This window comes from Cyprinodon tularosa, unplaced genomic scaffold (assembly GCF_016077235.1).
Source record: "Cyprinodon tularosa strain WSP-4 unplaced genomic scaffold, ASM1607723v1 ctg759, whole genome shotgun sequence".
In the NCBI taxonomy this organism is placed as follows: Eukaryota; Metazoa; Chordata; class Actinopteri; order Cyprinodontiformes; family Cyprinodontidae; genus Cyprinodon; species Cyprinodon tularosa.
Genome location: NW_024039517.1, coordinates 277,272 through 301,707, shown reverse-complemented (window position 1 = coordinate 301,707; position 24,436 = coordinate 277,272). Strand labels below are relative to the sequence as shown.

Below are 24,436 nucleotides of genomic sequence, written 5' to 3'. Positions count from 1 at the left end.
TGAAAACACAGCTGTATGTGTTTGTGTGCGTGTGACACACAAGCTTCAGTCCACCAGTATGTGGGCAGCTCCTGACTCAGTGTTGAAGTTTTTGAGAGAAAAAGGCTGACTCATCAAAAAGTCCCCAGAGACACAGCAATGACCTCCCAGAAGGGTGAATGGGCCTCATAAACTGACTGATGGTTTAGATTAAGCAGTCGTGCCGTATTCTACAGTGAACAACTTGGGTGTTCAATTTACATAAAACGGTAATCACACCGTCAGAGTGTTAGAGCCGGTGCTATTTACAGCATGAAGCTGTATGAGTTGACCTGCAAAATCTGTTACATTTGTACAGTCCAGCGTGATAAACAGCTAAGAATTGTGCACTTTTTACAAACTTGTAACAGAACTCAACATATTTGAGATAAAAAGTACTCCCCTAGCCCTACAGCTGCAAATTCTGTTTTCTATCATCACTAGTTATTGTTTTTTGACTGTATTATACCAACATGTAACTAATACCATCTAATCATAAGATGATGCTTTTTTTTTATATTTTTGAAATAACAACCTTCCTAATCCCATCCTCTGACTACCTGTTTCTTTTACCACCAATAAGATAATTAAAGGTGCAGTAGGAGATCTTTTCTGACGCAGTGAAAACCAAAATAAATGGTCCCCGCTACAGAGAGAAATCAATGAATAACCCCATCCAATCACAAAAGACGGTCCGTTGTTCACGATTGGTTCCTGACACATCAATCATGGTTTTCTGCTTTGTCCCTCCCCCCCCCGTGCGTAACCTAAAACATGAACGAATCGACCCCCCGATGCTCGTGCAGGACGCAATGGCTGAAAGCTATCCACTGTTATGCTACATTCACACCTAAAGCAGCAAGAGCAGCAAAAACGTGCTTGCTGCTTCAATTTTGATGCTTGTACAAGTTTAGTTTAGATATACGGCTGAAGCATCTTTGCTAGGGTGACCAGATTTCGACACTTTTTTTCTAGGGAGGGGTTGAGTGTTGTCTGCTGGGCAGCTACATTTGCTTTGATCAGTGGGTAAAAAGTAGTTTGAATCTATTTTGAAGTGAGAAAGTCCACCTGAAAACATTGTCAGTGCCGGCAGTTCATCCAGATTACCATCCTTACTTGATAAAATCCCAGGGTATTTAAATGAATCTTATATATATGTAGAAATATATGTCAAAAGGCACATTTTCACACACAAAGTTCAATACCCTGAACATTCATAGTAATGTCTGGCCAGACTCTTCATTAAGTGTTGGACAGGATGTACAGTCTCAGAATGCCCTAATAATAAAAGCTACTGTTTGTTTCTAACAATGCACAAGTTAGTGTAGTGCCTGTTTTCACTTTGGGTGTTTTCTCTTTGCCCTGTCCTGTCAGGCAGCTTTCATTTCTCCATGAGCCAAATGGCTTCCTCTCCCTGAAGAGGAATTTAAAGCATGAAGGATCTGATTCTTCAATGTGTCATAAGGATATCTGGTAGATTTTGTGTAACCTGTCCTGCTGTTTTTGTCAATCGGTCAATTTCCACTGTAGAGCTAGCTCAGTTACTAAGCAAGCAGGAAACAGAAGATGGGAACGTGGTTGAGAGTTACAAGCATATCTGAAAACCAGTGCACTTTTTAGTAGAGGTATTTCTGAATTCAAAGTATTTACCATATCAGAAATTACGCCTGAAGAGTGACAGTTGCATCACAGTTGTGAGGTTAGAAAGCACGTCAGTCGCAACAAGAGAATTCACAGGAACTACTGACTTCCTTTTTTGCACTTTCCTTGCATAACATACAGCAGGAGAAACACTGATTCTCCAAATATGAACAGTATGGTTTTGAGTCACAGGTTTGGCAAACATCTGACTTTAAAAAAAAAGCCTTGTGAAAGGAGTTCACTCACATGTTCGATGGGGTGGAGCTTAGGGTTTAAAGTAAAATCCACCCACGCAGCAAACAGCAATGTATAATTATAAATCCCTGAGCCATGTAACTGAGTCATCTCTGACTCGTAATGTGAATCAGAAAATTTAGGATAAGGAAAGAGAAGATTTAATCATATCTCATCAAAGATGTCTATAAAAGGGTTTATGAAAGAAATCCATCTGATACTAGTAAATATAAGACTGCCCTCTGCATTTGTTCTGCATTTTCTAAATGCTGCAGAGCCTTCCATTTGACCTTACAAGCAAAAAAAAAAAAAAAACATGGCATGGTTTAGTTCAGTGCAACCGTAGAATGGCAGGTAACACGGAGGCTTATATCAAACAGAAGGAGCCCTTGTGGAAGTGCTGTGATGGTGCTGCAGAACAGAGGAAGATTTGTTCTTCCTAGTCATGCATCTGCTTCCTGCAGGAGTCTTGGCCATGGCAGAAAGTGAAGATAGCAATCAGAAGTGTTACATTTTTCACCATTTTTTTTAGCCCCCGAAGCTAAATGCCATGCAGTGCATGACACTGTAGTGCCTGTCCTTTGCTTTTAGCTGATTAGAGACTGTCAGGGATTTCTGTAATCCAGATTTAATAATTTCAACGCCACAGGCTGTTTTCAGTCTGACAAACAGGCGTTTATGATTTTATCTAAAAATAATTCACCCAAAATAAATGGTTTAGTTTCTGTTGCTCATATCTTTTATCTACTTACCGTTATTTTTAGTATCAAACTCTTGCCTGTTTCTTTTATTTTTTTACAGCTAAATCCTCAGCAGCAAAAATATTCAGAGGTACCTCATGACACACTGTGCTCGGTTAATGTGCTAATTTAGTATTTATCTATAATTAAGCTTGGAATTGTTACATAACCTCACAGTATGAGATCCAAATTGCTGCCTTTCAAGCTTCACCCCATGCAGCTTGACCATGGCAGTGAGTTTTTTACACTGTTGCCTAAACATTATGAATAGCAGACTTGTTTAGTTTTTCCTGTAGCCATTCTTTTTAGTTTCCATTTAAAGTAATAGCACCTCTAATTCCATATTTCCTACAAGCTTTTAATGAAATTGAAGTGTATGACAACAATTCCTGGTTTGAATTTACAACAACATTCAGCTCAGCTCAGTTGTAGAGCCAAATATTTCCCTCTTGACTTTAAAGAACCAGTTTTGCAGAATAAATAATGAAGTAACTAATTCATCAAGAGCAAAGAAACCTGACTCTATATTTCTCACTGTCAGGCAAATATTTTTTTTAAGTTTGTATGAGGTTAATGGATTTGTAAGTTTGCTTACAGGTTTGTAATTTGACATGATTAAATCTAAGTCCAGGGTTTTTTTTTTTTAGTTTTTTACGTTCAAAAAGGAGTAAATAATCAATTAATGGAGTTTGTCTGCACTTTTATCCCTCACCATAGTGCGACAGAACATTATTGTTTGACAGTTTATATTACAAATTTAACAAGAATATTTATATATTTTTTAACAAGGAATTTGTCTAAAAGCTCTATTGGTAGTACAACATACCGGTAATACTTGTAGTTATTGTATAGAAAGACATTGCAACATGATTGAAACAGGTCAGGTCAGGGTAAGGCAAGTTTATCCATGCAACACTAGTCTTACCCCAGGCAAACCTTACTCCTTGGCACAAATCAATGTGAAAACATAAAGAATAAGATAAAGTTCAGCGTTAACTTATCAAATCTTCTTCTTTTTATAGACTGCTTTTGATTGTATGATGGTTACATTCTTTGTCAGCATTGTCCACAACCTTTCCTCTGCACCAGCTATTTCAGTAAATTCTGCTGCAGTATGTTCCAGGACAAATGATGCTCTTTAAGTTTGGAACAGAGCTGTACTCTAAAGCCATTATCATCCATCGTCATCATCTCATCATAAAACACTTAATCCTCTTTTGTAACTTTCCTTTGGGACAAGACTTCATCCTGTCCTACTTTTTTCTCTACCTCTCTCTTAATTTTACCTCCGTCTTCTAGCCGAAATATTTTTCATGTGGTCAAAGGGCCCTGAATGATTGCTTTTTGTCAGAAAAGTCATGGCTTCATTTTTAACTCATTGTGTCCTTCTTCTTCAGGGCAATCAACGCGGGGAAGAGCATGCTGAATGAGGACCAGGCCTCTTGTGAGAAGCTATTTGTGAGAAAGCCGAGCGGCAAAAACAGAAACTCCACTGTGGTAGACGACAACGGGGTGAGCAAAAACAAGGAACGAGGAATAAATGGTCCGGTCAAAGGCTGGCAGGGAATTTCTTTTTGATAATGTATTTTATACCTGACCTTCACTTAAACAAATAGTGCTCTAGTGATAAAGACCATGAGATGCTTTTTCTGAAAGTGTCTTACAATATTTATCCATACACTTGAAAAAGGTATGATGTAGGGTCATGATAGGAAATGATAAACTCATTCTTTGCTAAGAAGCTTTTTTTAAGAAAACAAAACAATGACACATGCTTTTAAACTTCCTATATGTAGATAGCAGAAGTAAGATTTAAGGTAGAAATTATATAAATATTGATAGGGTGTCCGACTCCCATGCTTCAAATCCTGCAAGCATTGGGCATATAAATCTAAGGGGATATATATATAGCGGGCTAATGACATCATTCAATGTTGTTCCTTGGGCAAAGTCTTAGGGCACACTGCCAACCTCAGTATGTGAGTGCAAGTAAAAATGGAACCATATTGACTCAGACGTCGCCCGTTCAAACAAGGTCTCCATCAAGTGTTAAAAAAAACAGCCCAATATGATTGCAAGTGAGCTACTGGAACACAAAGACGATGGACACATCAACAAACAAGGCATTATTGGAATGATACTAGGGACCAGTTTTCCTCATTCCGCTTCATTCTATCTCTATTCTCCCATTGTACTGTATTTGTCAAGTTCCACTCATAACTCTATATTCTCTCTGCTTTTTTTCTGGTTTTAGTAGCTTCATGTGGTCTGCTCCTGTCAGTTGTGCTGCTGCCATCAACATCTCTGTTTATAGATATTAGAGCTTGAACTGTTTCAAGTGTAGGCATGTATCTTTTACTGTGACGTGCAGAATTGGTTTGGAGTTCATCCCCCTGGCTCTGTGTTACGCAGACAGGGCCACCTGTGGATCTAGTTAATAGTTACCTTTTGTATATCTGCTTCTTTTATGTATGTCTGCTTCTTTAATCTTGAACCCCAGTTGGGTTCGGAGATGGCCGCTCACACTGAGCCTGGTTCTGCTGGAGGTTTCTTCCTGTTTAAAGGGAGTTTTTCCTCTCCACTGTTGCTACATGCATGTGCGGTGTGAGGGATTGCTGAGGAGTCAACAACAAAATGCATGCGAAGGTCATTGCTGCAGGCTTATCCAGGAGGAGCATGTGTTGCAAGTCCTTGACTGGATGCAATCATCTGATTTTCCTAACTAATATGACATTATTATCTCCGTAATAAGCCTTGGGATAACTTGTTGTAAATGGGCACTATATGAATGAACTGAATTGAATCGGATTTAAAGTACTCCAGTAACCCTATCAGGTAGGGCTAAATAAAAAGACTTTTGGAAAACAAAAATGCTTTGATACACAAAATCTGAGCAGACTGCTAAACATCTAGTAGCTCAGTGTTCCAACATCCTCAAAAGGTAGGGTTTTTTTTTCACAATTAGAGTGCCAGGAGATCATAAACATGAAACTTATGCCAACAGAGAGCCAAGAAACAAGGCCAGACGGGTCAACATCAGGGTCCCTGATATTGGGTACAAAGCCCCAATGGTTCATTAACAACTGAATAGGAGAACCACTGACCTAAGAGATTAGATAATGAGAGCTTGTCAACCCTAACATTGGCTACCAAAGTTTTTTTGAGGTGCCTCAAGATGATTTGCTGGATGATGTGAATACAGCACTAAGAACAATCCCTACTGCGACCATCACAGAATCCAATGAGCTTGGCCAAGGTAACGTTAAGGATGTCCACAGTTTACAATGTCCACCATGGGGGAGAAGGTTGGAAGCCAAAATTTTAAGGCAAAACAGGAAGTAGTAAACTGACTATCAGAACTCCAAAAGGATGCATCTGGCAAAGCAATACCCCGATGATCCAAATAGATACCCATACATTAGACCCTGGAAACTGCCAAACAAAGATTCCAAGACCTTGGCTACTTGACTGGAGCGGTACACAAAAGAAATAGAGACCAGATGAATAAGCAGGCTATTATCCACTGAACCAGCTAAGCTGTACTCCCAGTGGCAGGGTAATAACACACAAGCCATCCCACAAAGGCCCACAAAAGCAGCAACAGTCAAACCATATCAGGCAAGATCCCAGGTGTATGCTATGCAAAGAAGACCGTTCCTAATATTTTTGAATGTTTGTTATAAAACAATTAACAACTACAGTTTTAGAGAAATAGATTTTCTCTTTTGCGCTTTTATTTTCTGGTTACCCACTAGTCTACTGAATATTGCAGGGTTGTTTTTTTTTTTTGGTACAATGTTATATATTTAAATAAAATAAAATAAAAAAAAGAACAGCCAAGTGTTACGGACAATATTTGGGCCATTTTGTAAAATCTGGCTTCGTCATGTTCACACATTCTGTTCTATTTGACAATAACTGAAGAAAGCTTTCACCTAATCATTGTTTAATCTTGACCATTACATAAATGGGACCAATAACAGAATTTATTTAGAAAGAAAATATTATTTGCAATAGTTTTACTTTTGCACACTTTATGTCATTTTAAATCAAGCTACAGCTCCTAAAAAAAGTACTCACAGAGTATGTATTGTTACTTTCATTGAAATTATTATCGGTTATTGTTAGACATGTTGCTAAATGAAAAGTAGTTTTGCAATAAATATATTTGATGTCTGTACAAAAAGTGTTTAATTGACTGATTGAAAATACTATTAAACACTTGTTTACAACCTCCAGTCAGTACTTGGTTAGGTCATCCTTAAACATACGCCCACATTTGTATCCTCCATTTGGTGTAAATGAATGACATCATCTCTTTCTGTGCCCTTCCCCCTCTTGCGTGCAACATCTGAGGGATAAGCAGATGTCTAAGGTCTGTTTATTCACCAGTAGGACAGGCTAACTGGGCCTGTAAACAAGCTTGCACACTCAATGGTTCCAACATATTTCCATCATTCATTGCATCATATGGAAGCAGCCAAAGCCCTCAGGAGGCTTTTTTTGTCTTCCTTCCCTCTGTCTCTGCAATACCCACGGAGACCCAACATCAATACCTCGTACAGCTGCCAGAAGAAAACTGTTTGTTGTTATCTCAATATGTTTTATCTTATAAAAACATGAGTAATAAATTCAAAAAGATAGCAACAGCATTAAAAGCATGTGCATTTCAGACCTGCAAGAAAAATGTTGCCAAGACTCATGAGTAAAATGCAGCTTTTTAAATAAAGAATACCTTATATTGTAATATTTCCCAATTTTTTAATGCTGTTTTATTTGATTATTCTAGGATAACACAGGGATCCCTCTTCACTTCTGGGGGGTTTTCGATGGCCATGCAGGTTCTGGCGCAGCCATCATGGCCTCCAAGCTTCTTCACCGCATTATCAGAGACGGACTAGGGGAGATCTGTCACCTCTTAGAGAATCCCAACAGTGCCCCTCCTATCTGCTTGGCCAAGAACGGCAGCCCTTTCCAGGCAGAGGCGAAAAAAGGAGCAACGCAGGAGGTGGGAGAAAACCCCGATGCTGTATGCGATGCCTCGGTGCGCTTTTACATGGAGAAGGTCGTCAGCCTGGAGAGCTTGGTGATGGGAGTAATAGAAACCGCCTTCAAACAGATGGTGAGAGGATTTTGACAGACCACTGGAAGCTTATGAACATATTTAGCTTTTTCTGGGTGTGACATAATGAAGTATGTTGGAAAAGTTTTAATATCCCTTAAAAATGTTCTTTATTTATGTTACACCCACAAACCTAAATATATATTTTTTAGGATTTTATGTGATCAACCAACACAAAAAGCAAAAAACTGAAAAAAAAAGATGTTTAGATAAATTTTCAGATTCATTTAAAAACCTTTTACAAATAAAAACAATAAGTTGTTATTTTATTCTGCCTTTTGGGTCAATACTTTCTAGAGGTTCACTTTTTCATGAAATCATATCTGCCATATCAAAACCACATAATGTTTTTCTGGGCATCTCTTCTAGTTTTTACTATTTATAAACAGCTTTTAAGAGTCAGGGTGAATAGTGTGTTTGAACAGCAATTTCCTTTACCACATATATGTGGTAAGAACATCTCTGCACCTTGACTGGGCCACTCTAACTCATGACTATGCTTTGATCTAATCCACTGTAGCTGTGGCTCCGAGGTTAAAATGCAGCTCTCACTCTCTCAGCGGCTTACTCTGAAGTACTTATCTTCATCTGAGGGGTGGTTGAGGCCCTGATGTGCTTTTTAAAAAAAATGTATAATACTTTCAGTAAAATCTGCCGACATTCAACAACTGATTACAAAATAAGAGTCTAATAGATTTCTAATACGTCCCGTCTCACATAAGGGTTACCTTTTACCTGTTTTTATATTTTTATTAAACATTTTGTGTTACTATTTAACCTTACATGCATTTAAAATGAAATTACACCATCTTTCGGTTCTTTTTGTTTGACCAGTACCACTCCCAGTGACCAGGAACGTGAATTGCACACATGACCAACAAAATGCATGCATGAATGCATGATCTCCTGTATTGTAAACTTCCGCACCTTGTTCCTGTCTTTAGCTGCCTCAATTTTTTTTTTTTCATCCAAGATTGTACTGTTTCAGACAAATCCATCTTTCCATTAAGTCTGATAAGTTTCTCTGTCCCTGCTTTAAAAAAAATATTCTCACAGAATGATGCTGCCACCCCCATGCCCACAGTCTCTCCTTGTCCTGCCTGTCAGTTGTAGGAAAGCTTACATGTAGCTTAGCAGGTGTGCTTTACTGTTTATATTTTGTTTGAATGAATTTATTGATCTCACAGTGGAGAAATGTACTAGTTACATCAGCTCAAATGCTCAAAGCAGGAGTTGCCAAAGGAAGAAAAATGTGCATGGAATATATACATTATATACAGTATGTCCACATATGACAGATGATGGATTGAACAGGACTATTTAGGATAACCAGAGCTAAACTTTCTTTACAACCTTATCTGTGATCTGTCTGGTGTGGCTATCGTCATTGTTTGTTCAAGACTGTTCTCAAACAAACTTTTAGATTTCCAGAGCAGCTGTATTTAAACTGAGGTGAACTACACACACTTGGACTTATTTTTTCATATGTTTTGGTATTTTTTTTGAAGTCCTACTTGTTGTTTTTTTTTGTTTTTTGTTTTTTCACGGATTTTGTCTTAAAAAAAAAGAAGGTAAAACAGAACGCAGACAAAGAAAATAGAGAAAAATATTTTCAAGCAGATGGGAATAAGAGAAAAAAAAAACAAAGTCAGAACTATGATCTGGTTGAACTATGATCTGGTTGAACTGTAAAGTGCCTTGAGATGACATGTGTTGTGAAATGGCGCAGTATAAATAAACTGAATTGAATAAAACAAAACAAAAACAGCCTGAAGGAAAATCATGTTGGATTTTTATTTTCAAAGGATTTTGAATTCAACTACAGACTAGAAATAGTTTTCTGTAATGTTAGAAAATCTGAAAATAATTCAAGCTTTATTGATATATTTTTGCCAACATTGTACATCACTGAGAGGATGGCCAACATCACTGCAGAAATAAAACATCTTCTACAATGACTTTAAAAGCTTATTGCTCTTAAAAAATTTTTTTTTACATTGCAGGCATTGCAATACATGATCTAATTCCAGGTCCTAGCGCAGCATTTATAGGGTTTTTTTTTTGTTGACATGCATTTTTGCTTTTTGTGTTTCATGCACTGTTTAAAAAGGAGAAGAAAAGTTGTAACCTCTTTAGCTGTTCTGAAAATGATTTTCTTTTCTTTGTAAAATCCTCCCATATTTAGGACTAAATGCCCTGAAACTCTTTCACCATGTTATCAGAAAATTGATAACAATGTTGATTCAGAACTTTCTCATGTGAATTGTTATTCTGGCAGACTGACCGGATCTGCTCATTCAGCCACCCTGTAATCGTATCCTCCATTGATACTGTTTAACTCTCTGGTTCTCATTAGAATGCTGATACACATCCTTGAGAAAAAATTTTCTTCAAAGCCTCTTTGTTCTTGTTCATTGTTATTATTTTCTCAAAGAAATAAGGCATAATAACTCATGATCAGAGAAAGTTGAGATTTTTCAGCCTTTAATTGTTTTCCTGTTTTCCCCAGGATGACCTCATTGAGAGGGAAAAAACTTCATATACCATTTCTGGTGGCTGTTGTGCCTTAGCTGTCATTTATTTAATGGGAAAACTCTATGTAGCCAATGCTGGAGACAGCAGGTAAATGTCATTAACTCATTTAAGTTTTTATCATGGAAACTTTTTCTTTCAGCTTCACTGCTGACCAAACTGTTCCTCTGTTTCCCTTTTTAGGGCCATAATTATACGAAACAATGAAGTCATTCCAATGACGAATGAATTCACCCCTGAGTCTGAGAGACAGCGACTACAGTACCTGGTATTGCTTCATTTTACACACAACTCACACTTGTTAGTCTTTCATAGTAAGCATATATGTTCTTTGAGCTCAGAGAACTAGTAATGGGTATCATTAAAGATTTATCAATACTAGTACTCCAAATACTACTCCCTAGTCCCTACCCATCTGGTGTTTTATCAATACCCTAATCCAGTGGTCATGGATTAGTGGACCATGATCCGGAACTCGCCACATCTGCTGGCTAATCCGGACCCAACCTGATTTAAAACATTTATAAATTACTGCATGTTGTCCGACGGCAGAGTCTAATTTAACTTGCGCTGCTTCTCCAGTTAATATGGTAAAGCCCTCCAGAGTGTCCGGGCACCAGACTACAAACAAATGATCCAATGAGCTGCTGTCAGTCTGGGTTGCTGCTGCTGCTACTTTTAGACACAGCAGGCAAACCTGTGTCAAGCCGGGCGATGGGAAAGAAGGAGAAGACGATGAGAAAAAGTGAAAGAAAGTGTAGTATGCTAGAAGAACTGCAGTGAACTGGTGGTAGAAAAGGGAAATATCATGCTCAAAGATGACCATGCACATTTTGAGTATGTTTGGCTCAACCTGCTGCTGTGAAGCAGGATTCTCCACCATGAACAGAATCAAAAATAAATATGGATCCAGGATCCAAAATGAACACCTTGATATGTGCTTGAGAATGGCTTACACTACAATCAAACCCAGGTTTAAAGCCTTGCGGGGCAGCATAAAGCCCACTGCTCTCATTAAGCCATAAAAACAAAACAAAAAATGTCAGTTCAGGTGTTTTATAAATTATGTGAATCAGGAAATTGTCTATATACCAAACTGAAAGATTGTGGTTCTGTACTTCAAGAAACACTTTAGATTTTAAAATGGAAAAATTTTACTAATTTTTTTTTAGATTTTTATTTTCATTTAAAAATTCAATGTATAACATGGATGCATAAAAACCTAATTTTATTTTAGTGTTAAATTCCGTTTAAAGTAACAGATTATAATTAAAAATGTCTCAGGTGGTTCCCCCTGCACTAATCAATAGTATTTGTTTTAATTAAAGAAAAATAGACCCTATACACATAAAACAGATGCTAAATTAATGCTAAAACACTATATCTTAACAAAAAGAAGTATGTTGTGTATAAGTAGGAGAGAGGATTATAAAAGTGAGCAAACCAGAGTGATTAAAAACAATCTTAATAGGCTAAAAACTAACAAACATGAACTTAAGTATTAATTTATTTTTTAACCTAAACCAACAATACTGACAGATTGTGTCTATATTATCTAATTTCACCAAAGCATTACAGAATAATCAACAGTGAATGAGGTAATATGCTGAGTTTAAATCATTTACAGGGCAGATCTAGGTGTGAAAAGTGTCAGACAAAAAAAAAAAAAAAAAAAATGTCAAAGACTACCTTTAGATTATATTTACATCCCGTCATCTAGAGTGGAAACATTGGAAGTTTGCTCATCCAGCGCAACTCATTATGGGAAAAGAGACAAGTTGCCATCTCCTCTCGTAGTTGCTGCACAGCCAGGCTGACTGACTGATCATCAGTAAGGTTGATGGTTTTCAGTTGTCACAAAAGTCCCAAACAATACAAAAAGCCGCTACAAAAATCGCTTGTTGGTCTTTGGAAAAATAAAAAATTAAATGAGCTGAAAGGTTGCTAAATATGGGGATGAATTTGCTAAATTTACAACAGCTTTAATGCGAGTGAGACCGACATGTATGAGCAGAGGTTAGCCCCTCCCATCAGCGCTCTGTTTCTTAAGGAGTCTGCAGAACAATGTTTTCTCAATAATACCTTTAAGAGGTTCAATAAGGCTGAAGCCTGTTGGTCCATGAGGGCCGTCTGACGTCGCCCCAGGGGCCGTTTGAAACCAGGTTTTGGTTCCCATCCCTACAGAGAAGTCTGTAAATCATTGATTATCTGTTTTCTATGTTATACCTGGAGCTAACGTTTTCTTTTATCATTATTACTTTTCACTCTGCAGGCTCACTGTTGCACATCTGAAACAGTTACCCACTTTCTTTCATTCTCTAGTTTGATTCAACCTCTTTTAATTATGTATGACCCTCCAGGGCGTCCTTAGGCCTGCACTTCTGGGTAACGAGTTCACTCACATTGAGTTCCCTCGGAGGATCCAGCACAGTGAGCTGGGCAAGAAGATGCTCTACAGAGACCACACCATGACTGGCTGGTAAAACTGCTCACTCTTCATCAGACATACAGACGTATTTACAAAGGTCTGCATGTGATTTGTGCTTGACGACTAAAATAAATGATTTATGTATTAGAGGCTGAATAAGAAAATAAAGAAAGCTTTTAGTGGTAATCTTTAGAGTCATTATTTCTTGGTTGACCCTGCAGTAATCATTAATCTAATAATCAGATGTTTGTTTCTCTTGCTGCTGCAGGGCCTATAAGACAATTGTTGAAGATGATCTGAAATTCCCACTGATATATGGAGAGGGGAAAAAGGTAAGACTCAATATAGCTTATCTTTAATTCTGGAGAACTTTGGAACAAGACCAGAAGAAATTGCATTTCTTTTTAAGCAAATATAATAAAATATGGGTTATTGTTTTTTCTTCTGAGCACAACATTGTGGTTTTATGAATATGGACAGCGTTAGTCACACTCTAGGCTATTCTTTAAAATGTTTTGGATGCATTTAAATGTTTTATATCAACATTTTGTGGGATGATTTGTTCCCTTTGAAGTTAAACAGTTTATATTAATTTCTTTTTTCAATTTTGAAGCATTCTCATTGATTTCTAGTCCAGGTGTCTGCCTGGACTTTAATGAGACTCACTCAGTTTTTTTTTTTATTCTCTGAAAGAGCATGCTCTCTCCTAATAATCCGTCATAATTGGATTTTCTGGGAATTGAAGCTTATCCTGGAACAAAAACCTTGTAATACATTGTTATCTGACCCTGTGTGTGTGTGTTTTTGCGTGTGTCTCTGTGATTGAGTATAGGCTCGTGTAATGGCAACAATTGGGGTGACTCGTGGGCTGGGAGATCATGACCTGAAGGTGTACAACTCCAACATCTACATCAAGCCCTTCCTGTCATGTGTCCCTGAGGTGAGTCTGAAATTTACCAGCTACCTGTAAACCTCACCTGAGGATCCACCTTCATGTCTCTGCTTCAGTGTGTTTAATTAAACAGCTCTCAGGCCTCGAGCTTTACTTTACCGTGTCACATCAGAGCATTTTTTTACGCCCTGAAGCTTTGCTCCATTTAGATTTTTACTTTTCTTGTTGCTCGTTTTTTTGTAAATGTTGTTTGTTGCGATAAATCAATAAGGATTCTATGTTGCTGTTATTGTAGAACACAACTTTGTGAAAACACTATTACATAAAATCTGCAGTATTCAAGATGAAATCAAACAAAACTAGACATAAATCTTAGTTTTCAGCCTTTAACCTGCATATAAAGCTTTTACCCTTCTTAAAATTGCTAAAATATCAATGATTTATATTTTCTAATATTTTCCAAACTCTTGCAGGCATAATTATAAACCATGCAATTTCGAAACCCCTTAAGCAGCGTTGCATTGTCTTCTACCTATTTTTTGATAATGCTAGTCTGCTCCTGAACAATCCTTTCCAACCACTCATTCATCCTGGAAGCCAGAGTTGTAGTTGGGCTATTTGTAATTTCTTTACATTCAAATGAATAAATGAACCGATGTTCCATTCATCCATCCATTTTCTGTCACGCTTATCCCTGCTGTGATTGGGGTGCTGGTGCCTATCTCCCCCTGTCTACGGGCGAGAGGCGGGGTACACTCTGGACAGGTCACCAGTCCATCGCAGGGCAACACAGAAACAAACAACCATTCACGCACAAACTCACACCTAAGGAGAATTTAGAGAAGCCAGTTAACCTAACAGTCATGTTTTTGGACTGTGGAAGGAAGCCGGAGTACCCGGAGAGAACCCACGCATGTATGGGGAGAACATGCAATAATTGAGTTTGCTCTGGTCATGTGACTCCACTGTCCCTTATATAAAGCATATGATGTGTTTGTGTTCCTGCACATTTAGCGGTTTGCTCTCCCTCCTTAGTTACTATCAGGCTTTGCTGAAGCCTGTTGTATGACCCATTCATTTAAATCTGGTTAAAAACTACATAAAAGAACTACATTGTGGATATTGAAATTGATGGAAAGCAGGTCGGTACTGTTGACACTAAAAGGAGGTTTTTACACTGGAAAAACGATCTAGAAATAAGTAAAAATAAATAAATTTAATAAAGATAAATAAGATAAAATGCACTTAAAATAAGACAATGCAATTGTGTTTTCTTATTTTAAATGTAAATTTTCTCTTTTACCTTCTCAATTCAAGATTGCATGCATGTAATCTTGAAGTGCATGAAACGCTTCAATTTTATGAAAATGCACTTATTTTAAGAAAAAATTACTTATCTAGATTTAAATTTTTTCCAGTGCAGGACAACATCTAACTCGCTATCAACAGACCCCGGCTGCACTTTTTTTGTTTATTTATACATTCTAACTTTAGACACATCTTTACAGATAAGTTCATGCTGAGGATAGTACAAAAAATCTCTCTATTTCGTATTTTAAACACCAAATGCATTTGGAAAGCCTCAATGGGAATATAAACACAGATCTCAGTGACTTACTGTTGCTTTGAGGAAAAATTCCCTACAAACATTTCACGCATATTGCTCAAGCTAATGCCGCTGACTTATAGCCTTTGTCTCTTATATTTTTTTTTTTACACCAGGTTTGTATCAGGTCAAAGAGCTTGGAAATGTTGCATTGGTATTTTTAGACAACATATTTTTTTCGCTGATTAAATTAGATGTTTACAGTTACTCAACACTACAGTTGCCTTTTAACCAGATCCTCTCATACTAGACAGAAAGCTACTTTTTAAATTCTGTTAGAGTTAATAAAACAAAAAGAGGTTGTGCTTCTACTATTGCTGTACAGTAGTTTAATGTTTTGCTACTCATAAAAATATTGTAACATGGAAACTTTCTCCATAATAGGAATAAACTCTACTGAGATGTCACATGTACCAGTGAAAAATGTTCACAAGGAAGTGTGTTTACCTTCGTAACCATTTCCCCATCTTAACTTAAAGCCAGTAGTCTCAGGCTGTTCTAACCACTGTCACTCTCCCACAAGAGAAAATCCACTTCCTGTAGAGAAACAACATTGTGTGCTTTTGAATAACACAATAAAATTGGAAATAAATTTTATTCGTAACATTTGCATCACTCTAAAATCAAAAAAAGAAGTTTGATCACAGTTGTTTTTTTGGTTTTTGTGTTGTGGTAATCTCTTATATTTGCTACTTATTTAGACCTCATATGTCATTCTACGGCAAATGTACATAAATGGAGAATCTTTTTGTTTCTCATCGTTTTTCATTTCCTGTTTCAAGCCTCTTAGCTTATAGGATCAGCATCTGAGCTGAGTTTGTTTAGCTTAAAGATAATCTTTTCATCACATGCCTTTTATAAGTCACTCAGAACATTGATGTTAGCGATTTCAGCACACATGCGGCATTCAAGCGACTCTTCAATATTAAATCTAAAAAAACAAACAGAGTTAGAAGAGGATTCATTTCTGTTTCCAAAGAGTGCAGTTCTTAGAAAAACAGCCTGTGCCCCCATTCTGAGCTAGCACTTGCAGGCTGACATGGTGTTTACCCCTGCAAGACGTGGTGTCTCCATTAAAACGGTGTTACATTAAAGATGTTGGTTGTTTCTTATGTTTTGTTTTGCAATAAGATTTATAAGTTTTGGGTTAAACTGCAATAGCTGATTAAACATGGATGATTAAACATTGAAACATGGAGGTAATCTTTGCATCCCTATGACACAGCAGTATCAACAATGTTTACAGTGTTGTTATATTCTTCATTTTTGAGGCTTGGAAAATACACTCAATTATGAAGCTTTTTACACCCCAATATAAAATATATCCTGTGGAATTTAATGAGAAAAATAACTATGCAGGGGAAATGTAAAATGTAGAACTGTTGCATGCACATCCTTTTTTTGAATAACTTTTGATTTAATTGGACATTAAGTCAACATGACTCAGTAATGTTAATCTTCTCTAATTTGTGGCAGTTCTTTAACTCTGTCAGATTGAGACAGCCACTAATGTTTCCTGCCCTCTTTGGATGAGTTTACAGATTTATGTTAAATTCTTATACAGTGACAAGTCTGTTTTTAAACTTTTATTTTCTTTTATTGATCCATAGTTTTATTTTGAGGCTTTTGCTCTAGCTGGTTAGAGTGGATAATTATCAGCCCCTGTTGGAAATTCTTGTAGATCCTTTAATGCTGCTGTCAGCTCTTTGTTAAGTGCTTTCTTTAATTTTTGAAGGAAAAAAACGTACAGTCTACCTCATCATATTTTCCCCAATAATTTCCATACTGTATTATTGCACATAAAAATATTACACTTTGGAATTAGTTTGAATCTATCCTCCCGTCCCAGATGACACCTTTGTAGTAAGAGACCATTTTGATAATGCATCTTTTTGAAAGATATAAATTTTTTGTTTTGTTTTTAAAGCTGCATGTGAGAAAGATTTGGAATATCCTTAGAGCAGTGAACTTTAAATTCAAAACTAAAATGATATCAAATAAGCACAACAAATTAATTCTTTCTCTGAGATACTTTAAAATGATAAATATTGACTTTCTATTCTTTATTTAATGATAAACATCCTCAAAATTGGTTTCCATTATTCCCAGGTAAAGGTTTATAACCTGGATGAGAACAAACATGGACCAGATGACGTCCTGGTTATGGGCACAGATGGACTGTGGGATGTAACGACAGACAAGGAAGTGGCAGAAGCTGTTTCAACCTACCTGTCACGCTGTGATCCATCTGATCCCATGAGGTGAACTGTTTCATAAAAAAAATAAATAAAAAAAATTATAAGTTTTTGCTTTTGCTGTTTTCCTAATTTTCATTGCATCTGAAACAAAGCTGTTCAATTATGTGTTTTATCAAGTTTGTCCACTAGGTGGTGACAAATCCTGCTTTAAGCCTCCAACTATATTTTATCATCTATTTGGCTGAGCTTCATTTGATTAGCCTAAGCATCTACACTATTGTTATGAACAATATTTTAAATGACTCTGCTTAGTATGAGTTTAAGCATATGGAGTAAAATATGTTGCCTATAGTTTAAAAAAGACAGTGAAGAAAAGTTCTTGTTTTCATTATCTGTATTTTAAATGTTTATTTAATCAATATCTTAGTGTAGATGCCTGTTGTTTTTTGTTAATAATTAGTTAAATAAGTTTTTTTGTGTATAATCTAGCTAAGTTTATTCTACTTTATTGTTTGATATTTGTTTTGAGATTATGTTTTTTTGGTTATTTAGTTATGTTCCTTTGTTTCTGGTTAGTTATGATTAATTTGGGTGAATTATTTCTATAAATAAACTGTCAATGGTAGGACTTATGTTTTTTTTTTTACCAGCACAAGAGAAGCATGGAGGAAAACTGAAGGAGTTTACCTTTTTATTTTATTTATTTATTTATTTATTTTTTTGAGTGTGTAAATAACTTGTCCATGGTGCATCTGTAGCTTTTGTGGACTTTTTTTTTGTCATCAAAGCCGGGCCACAGCAACTTAGGTTGAAAGAGATTATTTGATTAGCAAATTTAAAAAAACATGATTTTTTTTTAATGTTTTCACCATATTTTAAAATCTTACCTGAACCCCTGTTTTGAAATGACTGTGTGCTCTTTAACTCTCTATGTTTCCCAGATATACACTGGCAGCACAGGAACTACTGATGAGGTCCAGAGGTGTGCTAAAAGAGCGCGGCTGGCGGCTACCCAATGAAAAACTGGGCTCAGGTGATGACATCACTGTGTTTGTCATCCCGCTGGCAGGACACGAGTCAGAGACCTGATGAGCTTCATTGCAGTGCAGCCTTCCTATTAGTCCCTTTTAACTTCATGAATAAACCCTGGAACGACGAGGCAGTGGAAGACAAAAAGATGACTTTCACTGGAAAGGCTTGGGTCTAAACAGCACCTTCATTGACTTTATTACTACGACCCACCTTTCTATAGTTCAGTTCTATCTGACTCCTTTGGTTGATTTCTGATTATTCAAAAAGCATTGAATTATTAGAGAAGTACATTTTTTTTCTCCCAAATTTGCTGTTTGTGATATACACAAAATCCTTGTAGTATTTTTTTTGTTTGTTTGTTTATTTATGTCTAAAGCCAGGGCTGGAACAAAATCTTTTAAAGATCTTTGTTTTATTGCAATCCCCAAGATGCTACTACTTATATCTAAAAAGAAAAAGCCTCCTTATAGTTATAAAATGATTAAATAAATGGGTTTGTTACTGAAGTTGTGAGGCAACCAAAGAAATGCTCCTGCAGTATGAGTATGAAAAACACAATTATTCACAAAAATCATTAATTAAACAATATGTATAAAAAAAAAAAAAAGGAAGAACGAAGAGAAGACAAACGAATGGACCTTTTTGGCACTGGACCCATAATATGTTGCAGTATTTCAGTAGAAAATAATGAATGAAAATGACGACACCTGAGGCACTTGAAAGTCTGTTGCACATGTTCTGTAGTAGCTTATTAGTTAGTGTTATCCTTTGATTGAATGTGCTCATAGAAGACCTATTACATTTTATTACAACAGATGGGATTGTTGGTTATAAATATGTTTGGTGATGATAAGAAGGAAGTTGTTCATGTTTTTATGCAACTGTAAGCTTTTTTTTTATTTCTTTTTTTATTTAGCTGACAGGGCAAACAGTATCAAGTTCTCCATGTCTTGCTATAATCAGAAGTTATGTTTCACACATATGCCTTATTAGAACATGAAAGGGACTGAAGAGTTTCCATTGCACTAAATTTGAATCATGTAAAAGAGGCACAAAAAAAAAAGAATACATTGTACGTCTTTATCTGTACCTCATACCTCTTTTGTACTGTTTAGGTTATGTCATGTCGAACTTAGATTTTACATATATATTTTTTGAAATTTCTTTTGCTTGTAAACGAATTGTATTTTTATTTCCTATCCATAACTGTTGGTGTGTTCAAGAATCAGAGGTACCAAAAGGTATGATAAAAGGACAATTTGATTCAGTTTGAAAGAATAAAATTTTTTTTTTTTTCCCATTTGGTTTAAACTTCCTTATTGCTGTCCTATGATCCAACATAGAACTGTTCTTTTTTGCTAGACCATTTTGTATTTTTGCACATCTGACACATCTGGATCACCTGTCATGCTAAATATATATATCAGTAGAGGTGCTACCTCATGTTGTCTACAGGCAATACACTAAAGTAAAACATAAGCAAAACATCGCTGTGTGACATTTGCATGGAGGGCTCTTTGGAATTGGGTGGAGAGATAAGGGGCAATGATACAGCGGGGCAAACAAGAATTGAACATAGCAACATGACATTTTCGCATGATGTCAACAACACATGCAGTCCACACTTAGAAAGAAATCAAACCTTATATGTCCAGAAATTAATTTAAGTGAAAAAAGTGAAATAGCACAAGGAAAAAGTATTGAACAAACTTACTAAAATCTATTTACTTCTCTGTTCAAAAGCCTTAGTTGGCAATGACAGCTTCAAGGCGCCTCCTGTATGGAGAACTTAGTTGCATGCATTGCTCAGGTGTGATTTTGGCCCATTCTTTCCTCGCAAACAGTCTTCAAATCTTGAGGGTTTCGTGGGCTCCTTCTATGAACTCTGATCTTTAGTTCTTTCCATACATTTTCTATTGCATTCCAGTCAGGTAATTGGCTGGACCATTCTAGCAGCTTTATTTTCTTTCTCTAAAACCAATTGAGAGTTTCCTTGGCGATGTCATTGTCTTGCTGAAATGTCCACCCGCGTTTCATCTTCACCATCTTAGTAGATTTTCAGCAGATATTTATCAAGAATGCCTCTGTACATTTGTCCATTCATCTTTCAATTATTTGAACTTTGCCAGCATATGGTAATATGCTGAAAAAACAGCCCCACACCACACAATGTTCCCCCCTCCGAACTTCACTGTTGCTATGGTGCTTTTGTGGTGATGTGTAATGCCATTTGACCTCCAAAGATGATGTATATAATGGCATCCAAAGAGTTACATTTTGGTCTCATCTGACCAGACTATATTCTCCTCGTATTTCACAGGCCTGTCTAAATGTTATGTAGTAAATGCATGAAAAAGAAGAAAAAGAAAAAGCATTTTCTTCAGCAATGGAGTCTTGCCTAGTGAGCGTGCATACAGTCCACGACGGTTGCATTACTTCTTGTTTTCTTTGAAACAATTGCACTGGCTGATTCCAGGTCTTTCTGAGGCTCTCCACAAGTAATATTTGTCTTTTGAACAACTCTTCTGATAATTATTTTCACTGCCTTGCCAGAAATGTTGCAAGGGCCACGTGGCCATGGTTAGTTTGTGGTGAAATAATGTTCTTTTCACTTTCAGATTATGGCCCCAACAGTGCTTACCAAAAAAAGATTGAAGAGAGCACATTTGCAGTAAAAGCTGAGCCTATAGCTATGTCTCAGAGAAACAGGACACTGCAAAACAGGTCCAACCCTGTCATCTACAGGTGCTGGTCATAAAATTAGAATATCATGAAAAAGTAGATTGATTTCAGTAATTCCATTTAAAAAGTGAAACTTGTATATTATATTCATACATTACATACAAACTCATATATTTCAGATGTTTATTTTGTTTAATTTTGATGATTACAAATGACAACAAATGAAAATCTCAAATTCATCATATCAAAAAATTAGAATATTGTGAAAAGGTTCAAAATTGATGGCCCCTGGTGCCACACTCTAATCAGCTAATTAACTCAAACCACCTGCAAAAGCCTTTAAATGGTCTTTCAGTCTAGTTCTATAGGCTACACAATCATGGGGAAGACTGCTGACTTGACAGTTGTCCAAAAGACGACCATCGACACCTTGCACAAGGAGGGCAAGACACAAAAGGTCATCGCTAAAGAGGCTGGCTGTTCACAGAGCTCAGTGTCCAAGCACATTAATAGAGAGGCGAAGGGAAGGAAAAGATGTGGTCGAAAAAAGTGTACAAGCAAGAGAGATAACCGCACCCTGGAGAGGATTGTGAAACAAAACCCCTTCAAAAATGTGGGGGAGATTCACAAAGAGTGGACTGCAGCTGGAGTGAGTGCTTCAAGAACCACCACACACAGACGTATGAAAGACATGGGTTTCTGCTGTCGCATTCCTTGTGTCAAGCCACTCTTGAACCACAGACAGCGTCAGAAGCGTCTTGCCTGGGCTAAAGAGAAACAGGACTGGACTGCTGGTGAGTGGTCCAAAGTCATGTTCTCTGATGAAAGTAAATTTTGCATTTCCTTTGGAAATCAAGGTCCCAGAGTCTGGAGGAAAAGAAGAGAGGCACTTCATCCACGTTGCTTGAAGTCCAGTGTAAAGTTTCCACAGTCAGTGATGGTTTGGGGTGCCATGTCATCTGCTGGTGTTGGTCCATTGTGTTTTCTGAGGTCCAGGGTCAACGCAGCCACATACCAGGAAGTTTTAGAGCACTTCATGCTTCCTGCAGCTGACCAACTTTTTGGAGATGCAGATTTCATTTTCCAACAGGACTTGGCACCTGCACACAGTGCCAAAGCTACCAGTACCTGGTTGAAGGACCATGGTATCCCTGTTCTTAATTGGCCAGCAAACTCTCCTGACCTTAACCCCATAGAAAATCTATGGGGTATTGTGAAGAAGAAGATGCAATACACCAGACCCAACAATTCAGAAGAGCTAAAAGCCACTATTAGAGCAACCTGGGCTATCATAACACCTGAGCAGTGCCACAGACTGATCGACTCCATGCCACGCCGCATTGCTGCAGTAATACAGGCCAAAGGAGGCCCAACTAAATACTGAGTGCTGTACATGCTCATACTTTTCATGTTCATACTTTTCAGTTGGCCAACATTTCTATAAATCCTTTGTTTTTATTGGTCTTCAGTAATATTCTAATTTTCTGATATGATGAATTTGAGATTTTCATTTGTTGTCATTTGTAATCATCAAAATTAAACAAAATAAACGTCTGAAATATATGAGTTTGTATGTAATGTATGAATATAATATACAAGTTTCACTTTTTAAATGGAATTACTGAAATCAATCTACTTTTTCATGATATTCTAATTTTATGACCAGCACCTGTATAATTGGAGGTGTTGATGTCAACACCCCAGCTTATGGCTCCTTCCAGGATGGTGTCACAGCCAAACAGAGCACTAGACAGAGTGTACACAAAGTTAGAGGTTTACCTAAGAAATACTGTAGGATTGGAGAACTGAAGGAGAATGAAGCAGTATGCTGAAAAGTGGTCCCTATGTCTTCGGCAGCCTAAGCCTATAGCAGCATAATTATAGCTCATAATAACCTGAGCCACTCTAAGTATAAGTTTTATCAAAAAAGAAAATTTTAAGCCTGGCCTTAAAAGTAGACAGAGTGTCTACTTCACAACTAAAACTGGTAGTTGGTTCCACAGGGCAGGAGCCTGATAACTAAAATATCTGCCACCAGTTCTACTTTTAGAAATTCTAGGAACCACTTGTAAACCTGATAATTTTTTATTTTATTTGTATTTAACCTTTATTTCATTAGGGAAAAAAATCCCATTGAGATCAAAATCCTTTTTTTGCAAGGGAGTCCTGGCCAAGATGCAGTAAAGTTACATAATAAACAGAGATACATTAACTTAAATGATAGGTACATAAAAAAAAAAAAACATTTCAAGCAATTTTCATCACAATCCTTTCTGTTACATCTAGTAAATCAATTGTTATTGTGTAAATATCATGTCACTTCATGTTTATTTTTTATTACTGTATATGTCCTCCTTTAAAACACCGTAATCTGCATATAGGGGGAGTGGTGGCCTAGTGGTTAGGACATAGACTATGGAATCCTGAGGTTTTGAGTTCGAGCCCCACTCCCACAGACTGCCACTCTGGCTCCCTAAGCAAAGACCCTTAACCCCACACTGCTCCCTGGGCGCCGCACAATGGCAGCCCTCTGCTGCCTAAGGGGATGGAATGTGTTGTGTTACTTTATATTATCTTTAAATTATCAAATCAGATGTTATAATTATAATTAGTAGATAGATTACTTAGTACTTGAGTAGCCTTTTCGCCAATTTGTTATTCTTGGGTAATTTCTTGGATTGCTACCTTTTTACTTTTGCTTACTAAATAATTCAATAAAGTAGTGCTGTTCTTATTTAAGTACAATTCTGGGCTACTCTACTCAACTTAATAAATATAATAATATATTCATAAAAGATATATTCATAAATATTCATAAAAGCTCACCAAGGATTTTAGTGAAGAATTTATGAGCTCTTACATGGTGTCTTCACTTTTGAATGATGTGGGGCTTAACTAAAATTTAGGTTTCGTTTTGTGGTTAAAACAATGTTTTAACTAACTGGGGGGAAAAAAAGATATTCCAAAGACACCTTTAATACACCTTTATTATGTTTATAGCTCCGACGATTTTTAATCAATTTATTTTATGTTTATTTAGGCTTTATTCTGTTTGAACTCTGCTTAAAATAAAGCAAAATTAGATTAAAAAGGTTTATTTTCTAATGATTTTCGTGATGTGTGGGAATAATGCAACTTAGTTCATGAAATATACGTAAATAAGTTGCACTGTTTTGATTTTGCTAAGCTGATTAGACAAAGGTGTTACAGGAAAAGGCATTAGAATATATTTGACAATTTGCAGAAAAGTTGAGAGGTTTGATTCTTGCCGGAACATTGTGTCATCTTTCACGTGAAAAGGGAGGAGATAT

The 24,436-nt window shown here is 36.7% G+C and overlaps 1 protein-coding gene across 2 annotated transcripts in view; it reads left to right on the top strand.

Annotated features, from left to right (window-relative positions):
* ppm1j (protein phosphatase, Mg2+/Mn2+ dependent, 1J) overlaps positions 1–19,743 on the top strand; it is a 34,300-nt gene extending 14,557 nt beyond the window's left edge. The window contains exons 2-10 of one of the 2 annotated variants that reach the window (XM_038270264.1): positions 4,031–4,145; positions 7,423–7,755; positions 10,265–10,377; positions 10,471–10,555; positions 12,648–12,766; positions 12,984–13,047; positions 13,548–13,655; positions 17,323–17,474; positions 18,353–19,743. In XM_038270264.1, the coding sequence (XP_038126192.1) occupies positions 4,031–4,145; positions 7,423–7,755; positions 10,265–10,377; positions 10,471–10,555; positions 12,648–12,766; positions 12,984–13,047; positions 13,548–13,655; positions 17,323–17,474; positions 18,353–18,500 (1,237 nt within the window). In that variant the 3' untranslated portion in view covers positions 18,501–19,743. Of the gene's footprint in view, positions 1–4,030; positions 4,146–7,422; positions 7,756–10,264; positions 10,378–10,470; positions 10,556–12,647; positions 12,767–12,983; positions 13,048–13,547; positions 13,656–17,322; positions 17,488–17,529; positions 17,632–18,352 lie in introns of those variants that run through there. The other variant, XM_038270266.1, reaches the window with a different exon arrangement.
* The last annotated feature ends 4,693 nt before the right edge of the window (positions 19,744–24,436 follow it).